Source organism: Suillus discolor (genome assembly GCF_016758755.1).
Source record: "Suillus discolor strain FC423 chromosome Unknown F5147scaffold_8, whole genome shotgun sequence".
In the NCBI taxonomy this organism is placed as follows: domain Eukaryota; kingdom Fungi; phylum Basidiomycota; class Agaricomycetes; order Boletales; family Suillaceae; genus Suillus; species Suillus discolor.
Window position 1 is genome coordinate 985,261 of NW_024541255.1, and position 7,705 is coordinate 992,965.

The 7,705-nt window shown below is 46.4% G+C and overlaps 2 protein-coding genes across 2 annotated transcripts; one reads left to right on the forward strand and one right to left on the reverse strand.

Annotated features, from left to right (window-relative positions):
* Positions 1-593: 593 nt before the first annotated feature.
* F5147DRAFT_743788 (uncharacterized protein) lies at positions 594-1,534 on the reverse strand (the record flags this gene model as incomplete). The annotated part of the gene is made up of 4 exons (XM_041439628.1): positions 594-641; positions 814-1,125; positions 1,181-1,288; positions 1,370-1,534. 4 exons carry the CDS (start codon positions 1,532-1,534, stop codon positions 594-596), a joined length of 633 nt encoding a protein of 210 aa, XP_041297090.1.
* A 373-nt stretch (positions 1,535-1,907) lies between these two features.
* On the forward strand, positions 1,908-7,466 carry F5147DRAFT_569473 (uncharacterized protein; the record flags this gene model as incomplete). Its single annotated transcript, XM_041430955.1, has 11 exons — positions 1,908-2,310; positions 2,361-2,431; positions 2,489-2,722; positions 2,770-3,069; positions 3,123-3,543; positions 3,601-3,809; positions 3,861-4,164; positions 4,224-4,389; positions 4,799-5,012; positions 5,116-5,238; positions 7,143-7,466. The coding sequence occupies 11 exons, from the start codon at positions 1,908-1,910 to the stop codon at positions 7,464-7,466; spliced, it is 2,769 nt and encodes a 922-aa protein (XP_041297091.1).
* Between the last annotated feature and the right edge of the window lie 239 nt (positions 7,467-7,705).

The window sequence follows — 7,705 nt, forward strand, 5'->3', positions numbered from 1 at the left end:
AATGAAACATCGGCAAATTTGTCAAAATGCAAAAATAAAAGTCAGTAAAATCCTTATGTGTCTTAATGAAAGTTGTAGTCCTAGTTGAAATGAGTCTATGACTAGTCTTATCTTGCCAATTGGTAGTCATTTGAGCAAGATATAAGCAAAATGAAAATGAAACATTGGTGAGTTTTGAATAGAAATTCTGCAGTTTTGCAAAAGTTGAATAGTCAGATTATCTGACCTACTACAGTACTTGACACAGCTCTAGTGTCTGCATGATCAGATGGGCTGGGTATCTGGATGTTTGATCTCACTGATGTGTCTGACTGACTAATTAGGCTGCATATCTGTGTTTATGATTTGTCTGATGAAGCTGATGATTATGAAGTCCTGGCAGAACTGTAGTGTTGCATGGGTAGATATACTTGAGGGCCATGTAGTTCTGAAAGACTGATGTACTATATAGCCTGCTATGTTTGAAAAGCAAGACATCCTGCAACAATGATATCCTGCTGTGTCTGAAATACCTGAGCATCATGATGTCCTGATGAACTGAGGGTATGTTGTGTCTGACATCACTGTCTGACTGTGATTTTGACAATTTGGGATTATGATAGGTCTGAAATCAGACCAGTCAGGTCATACAGGTATATCAGCTAAATCGGGAAAAATCCAGGTTTCCTGATGCATTACAACTTGAACATGATATGCAGTTTACACCGTGCCAATCAATACCACAGGGTCGGGATGGAAAAGCATGGTGTGAGCACAAAAGTCAGACCATATCTGTGCAAGTAAGCCTTCCCTACTTTGATCGAATCCACCCACAGGTCCACCCTTGAGCCAGTGCTCTATGAACTGGCCCTCAAGGGGAATCCTTGCGTCCCACCTCGGCCACCTGCCGTTTGGAAAATCTGGGCAAGCGCCAACAAACGCCAACCAGAATGTGTCGCGGCCCCATGTCCAATATTGTGAATCCTCCGGTATAGTAACCAACCAGAGCCAGATCTGCTCCGACAGCTGTGACCAATGATACGAATCCATGGGATTGAAATTGTGCGGCAATGGAAGGAATGGTATAGGTATATCAACGTTGTTGCAGGGAAGCGCCTTTCCACTTTTGCTCAAAACGTCGGAGACCTAAAATTATTGAAGTTGTTATATTAATACAAATGAGAGCAAGTTGCACTCTGACATCGTCAAAAGATATGGAACACCCAGAGTGAGGGTATCCATCCATAGAAAGAGCTTCCAAAACTGGTGTCGTGAATGATCTATACTCTTCTACAATGGAAACAGATATCTGGATGGGTCAGAAAAAATAAGAATCATTAGCAATTAGTCTGAAAGCTGCAGGAAAGGGCAATACAATGACATCACGAACAAGGTGCCTTGGAAGAGCACCTGAAAAGCATATACCGATACATAAAGGCTGGAGGGACATGTCTTGCATGTCCCACATGCGAATTGGAGGGTGAAAGGTTGAGGTTTGAACCGTGCAAGGTGTCATGGCACAGTTGGTCGCACTTGGAGGTTGACAGGGATTCATATTGATAATATTGAAGGACAAAGGTCGATGACTGAATGGTTCGGATCAGCACATGATCAGCGGACTTGTCACTTGAAGCTTGAAGGATCAAATGCATCAATCATCCGGATTCTGTTCACCGACATCAATCAGCGGCTGCCAGTATGGATGAATCACTTATCAATGGGACAAGTAAGTATTTCAAGAGTTTATTGAATGAGCTTCACTTACATTTACAGTTATGAAATATGCTAATGCAGGATGGTCTCGTGTCATTTGCATGGTCTGCCCTCAGTATAAGGGCGCACTCTGGACAATCGACCGGAAACATCTCAATTCTCACTGCGAGAGTGCTAGGCACCATCGACATGCTGTGCTCCAACATTCTGGGAGAATGTGTTTATCTAAACCCTTCTTCCGTGTATGCAGACGTACAACCCACGATGTCAATACCTTTGACAAGGATGTACCTGGACCTTTCCAGGGTGAAATAGGCCAACATGAGCCCGAAGACGCCTCCATTGAACCTGAAAGTGGGCAGCCAGTAGCAATATCACCATCCATTGAAGAAGAAGTCCCGCTGTCACCACCCGTTGAAGAAGAGGTCCCGCTGTCAACACTTTGGGATGTAGAGTGGGACCGTCATATTTATGAAATCAGTGGCAGACAAGATCTTTTTGCAGAATTGAAGACTTCGCTACTTGGAGGCACTAGCCTCTTTGCAACGCCTCTTGCTGCTCTCAAGGACGAGATTTGCACTCAGGATGATGGATTTGATCTTGGAATCGAGCTGTCGGGTGAGTCGTTAGTATAACTATGCTCCTTTGTGCTACTGACACAATCATAGATGAAATCCCTGCCGAGTATACCCCGACAGTCAAACCGGGGAGCCCATACTATCCTTGGCCATCGAAGGCAGTAGGTTTCATCTCGTCATTCTTTCGGAATTTGAGGATGCTCACTATAATTCAAAAGCACTTCTTAACCTCACTTTTGTTCAGCTCCGCACGTCTACCCTTTTCAGATGCACAGAAGAAAGCTGCACTCACCTGGGCCAAGGAACTCGGTGCACGCAATGTCCCATCTCTCAGGTCCATCAAGCAATCGAATGACTGTATATGTGAACTTGTCGGAAATCCGATACGCAAAGTTACATCGGCATCCGGCAATATCTTTTACATCAATGATATCAGACATGCGATTGCGAAGGTAAAATTACATGGGCCTCGACCATCCTGTGCTAATCATACCCTTAGGACTATGCCAACCCACTCACCCACTTCTCTATGCTGGATTATCCGGAGGATGGAGGAGCCGGGATGTCGCAGGTCTGTCATGGGCAGAAGATGCTGTTAGAGATGCCGTCACCTCCAGCAGCTCGTGTTGGTGGTAAAATATATTTTACCAACGAACTTCTGCAGGAATGCTCGGGAGCCTATTTTGTTCCTGAGCGATTTTTCAACGCCTCATATGGATCATCGAATCAAAGGGACTCACAAGATCTACGACAGGAGAAGGAATTGTATGCCATGGGTCATGCAGTGCAATATACAGATGTATGTGGCCTGATCTCGCAGAAACTCTGATGACATACTGACACATCAGCTAGGCTGGTTTCATTGTCAATGACAAGCAAGAGGTCATGCCGGTGTCGATCTTCAGGCGCTCATTTGAAGATATCATGGATGAGCTTGTGTGTGGGGTCACACATGAGTACACATTTGAACCAAAAGATGATTCTCTGCTTAGCATGATCTCAGCATTGTCTGAGAAATATTTGAAGCTCGTACCGCATCCACTCCATAAAAAGGCAAAGGGTCGGATGGTCTATTCCGTCCCGCTTGTCATATTCATGGATGACGTCTCTGGAAATATCTCGAAACAATGGAACAAACATCACGCAATATACATGTCGAACACCAACCTACCTCGGGAGATGTTAGAGAAAGAATTTTGCGTTCGATTTGTAATGTCGTCCCCACATGCAGCACCAATGGAATTAATGCATTCAATGAGGGAGTCTATCAGGTGTGTATTCTCCGCCGTCCATGACATCTCATTGTCTCAAGTATCGAGTAGCAAGGCAGCGGACTCAGGGATCATTGCGTGGGACTGCAAATTTGACGAGGAGGTGATGCTCGTTCCTCAAGGTCTATTTTTAGCGGGGGACAATCCGATGCAGGCTGAGGAATGCAGCCATGCTGGGTTGAATTGTAATTATTTTTGCAGGACCTGCCATGTCGGCGGCACAAAAGAATATAAAGAATCGGAGGTCGGTTATAACAGTATTTTTATGGTATGTTGCGTACAAAACAGCTACTATCAATTGATCTGACGAATAACACAGGAAGGAAATCCCCGAATGCCTGAAGACATGAAGTCTCAAGTCTGTCAGCAGTTTGACACAGCGTTATGCTCAGGAGCTGCCGGGAAGATTGTGACCACAACAACATTGACTGGAGTTTGGGACTCTACCTCATCGTACCTCATCAATGCGCTGGTGGAATTGGGAAAGAAGCTGCAAAAGCGCAAAGCAGGGCAGCTGGCATCGGCAGAATCTGTTGTTCGTGCTGCCCTGGAGAAACAGCTCGAGGACATGTTGCAAGGCAGGACAATTGAGGATGCAATAAACCCCCTTCTGGGAATGGACAGTGAGCATTCTCGGATTGATTTTCATGCACTGTTGAACTCATTCAGATTCTATATGTAGGACTGAACATTCACATGGATACTCCTACGGAGATCCTTCACACTGTTCTCCTTGGCGTTGTAAAGTATTTCTGGGGCCAGACCGTTTTCCTCCTTGAGAAAGCTAAGCTGCTCGGTCTCTTTCAGACACGTCTCGACTCATTGGAACAGGATGGCTTGAATGCGCCGTCCTTGAATGCTGAATATATTTGCCACTATAAGGGTGGTTTGATTGGCAAGCATTTCAAAAGTCTTGCTCAAGTTATGCCATTTTTAATCTATGATCTCGTCCCAAAGAGCATTCTCAATGGATGGACCACAATCGGAGAGCTGGTGGTGCTTATTTGGCACACGAAAATCAATAACACTGAAAGCTATTTGGCGGACCTCACTCGAACCATCAATGACTTTCTCAATGTCACTGCACAGTGTGCGCCAAGTATCCTAATGAGCAAACCGAAATTTCACTTTTTAGTCCATCTCCCCACTGTACATATGACATTTTGGACCTGCTATTGTTTTATCAACTGAGCACTATGAATCCTTCAATCATGTCTTCCGCCTTACATGCATTTACAGTAACCAACGAGCTCCAAGTCGAGATACATGCACAACATTTATTTGCAACAACACCATCAAACATATTACTACAGGTGGCTATTGGTATGATGCCAATGCGGGGGGCTGGGTTCAGGGTGGCCCGCTAGTTGTCGCCCACCTTGAAGGTCATCCAGAACATGGCCGGCTGCTTGGGATTCCCTATGAAAGTTTAGCTGATCCAGGTACAGTGACTCACGCAATTGCAGGATCTGTCTGAAGACTGACCATCCAAACATAGGCACAGGTAAAATTTTGGCACCCAAGACATCTGGGCGTGAATTCGGCCCATGGACATGCTGTGTGGAATATTCAAGAGGGACGGTCTACAAAGACCATCTCACTCTCATTACTACCAGGGGGGTTCCATTGTGACTAGCGAGCACGAAAATGTCCAGTTGGGTGGGCACATTATTTTTCAAGACATGGTGGAGAACAAGGTACATCTCTGCTACGTTTCTCCTAGCAGAATTACTAACTATTCAACAGACTCGTTGTAGGACTGGAAGTCCTTACAGCCTCGAAGAGGCTATTTTTGCAGTATTGTTAAGAATGTGCTCAAGGGTCGGATTCGAAGGGCTTGGCTTCAGCTCGTGTGCTGCGCCCCTTAACCCAAGTATGTTGCCCCTAACTTCCGAGGGCTGTTGGACGATTGTCGAAGGTTGTCGGATGAGTCCGGAGTCCGATGTCCGATGCGCGGGAATTCCGGCGGACGTTCGGGAACAAAGGATAAGACTAATCTGGATGATGTCCGAACTAGAAAGGAAACAGTGGAGGACTACCAGAGGTAGAGGCAGAGGTGAGAAGTCTATAGGAATTGATCCTAAGACTAGCGGAGGACGATGAGAGGAGAACTCAAGTCGGACGGAGAAGGGAATGAGCAGAGTCTAAGATAATATTTGAACTGAGGAAGTACAAAGATTCTACAGGTTTATATACTACTGAGGACTTAACGAGAGTCAGTCTGCGCAGTCCGAAGCTATGCGAGGCTGTGACGGAGCGTATAGAAAAGTCAAACACTAGTCTATCAGAAACTAGTAAATGAAGACGGAGATGAAGACATAGAAAATAAAGGCAGAAATGAAACGAGGTACGGAAAATGAGTATAGTCTCACTGGAGGAGGAACATACAAAGGGATAAGGCATGGAAGATAGACACGGGTCGGATCCGGACGTTAGAGAGAAGTCGCCGGATCCGGAAGTCTGGAAATGTATGTGTGTAATGGTCCAGGTCCAGGTCCGGAACGCGGGGATATGACAAGTATCCCTCAGCACCCTATTGCTTTCCTATATGAAAGCGCAGCTTTCCCCGCGAGCCGCGCATAGCGGCCGCAACTTTCCCGCGATGGCCGCAACGTTCCCGCGCACGTACACAGCCGCGCTTAGCGGCCGCTTTTCTCGCGCTTCATCAGCCAATGTTTCCACAACCCATCCATAGTCCAAAACCAACCCAATGGTACGTTATTTCATGATTATATTTACATATCAGACCATTTTCGCATCGGACCCACCTTTATTTCGTCATAGACCCTTATTTACATATAGCTTTACATACCTAACTCGGTAGCGCATCGGCTCGGTCCGTGTGACAGCGCTTAGTGCAATACTTAAGCACTAGCAGTACATATCATTCAGTAGCTTGTTTTCCGGACATTCCAGTAGCAACTCCCATTAGCCTACAGTTGGTAGCTATTGGTAATCAGTATCTATTTACCGCTCGCATTGTATCAGTTATCAACTGCTCTACATCTATTTCTATTGTCCTTCATCTCTATTATCATCCGAACCCCTCACACATCGGCCGCTTCGCAGCCGTGTCTTTCCCCGCGCCTTCGGCTTTCGCCAGCCACTACGTTCCGCCGCTTTCCCGTGCTTCGCATTGGCCAACAAGCGGCACCTTCTGCGTCCATTTCTAGACCTTTGCTGCACTAGCTTCCCCTTTAGGGTCGAACGCACTTGTCCCCACAGGTATAGCAGATAGGCAGTGCACAACCTACAACATAAAGATATCAGTTTGGAGCCTTTAGCACCACTCTGAGTTGTATACACACATCGTGTTGGATGTATTCGGGAAATCTTGATATCAACGGCGCGACAGCGCTTAGTTACTGTTTGTCGCTCTTCAGATTTTTTCTTTTATGCCTGTGTGCCATCATTTACTTCATCTTCCGTGCCTCCGCCTTGAGAATGAGGAGCGCATTGTGATGGGAAAGGTAACCTTCCATTTCCTGTATCTATCCTACACAAATTAAACACATTGCAGGATATTATATGCACAGTCAACTTGCAGCACAACTGCCTCGACGCGAAATGCAGAGACTTGTCTATGAAGCATCTGTGGCAGGAACATATCCAAACCGACCGAACGATGAGCATCATGGAACACCAACCCTCACCGGAATATTTCCTCAACACATGGTCCATCCACAACTATCAACACATACACTCTGTTCTCCCAGAATTCCTTCATGAGACCCCATTGCATGTCATGGATCCCAGTGCTGTCCGAAAAACTGCCGTGCAGCAAATGCAGGGAAAACGGCTGGCAAAAAAGTCTGGAGGAGAGGTAGTGAGCCTGCCCCACGACGAAGATCGCAGTGTGCATCCTGCATTCAATCATGCCAAGAAAACAGCCCAAGGCAAAGGCCACGTCCAAGAAACAGTGTAAGTCGACACGCGTGGGGAAGCAGCAGCAACCTGTCCAAGCTGCAACATGGAATGGGAGAGCCGAAATGTCTGTCTTATCACCACCTGTCCCAATCTGCTGAAAACGACCTGCGACACCCCCTTCCACACCCTCATTATTGTCCACCTCCTCCTACACAATTCCCTGCATCTATCTCCCCCCAAGCGGCTGGTCCTTCAAGCTTGCCGTCCCTCCAGACCATGCTACACCAGTGGCATCTC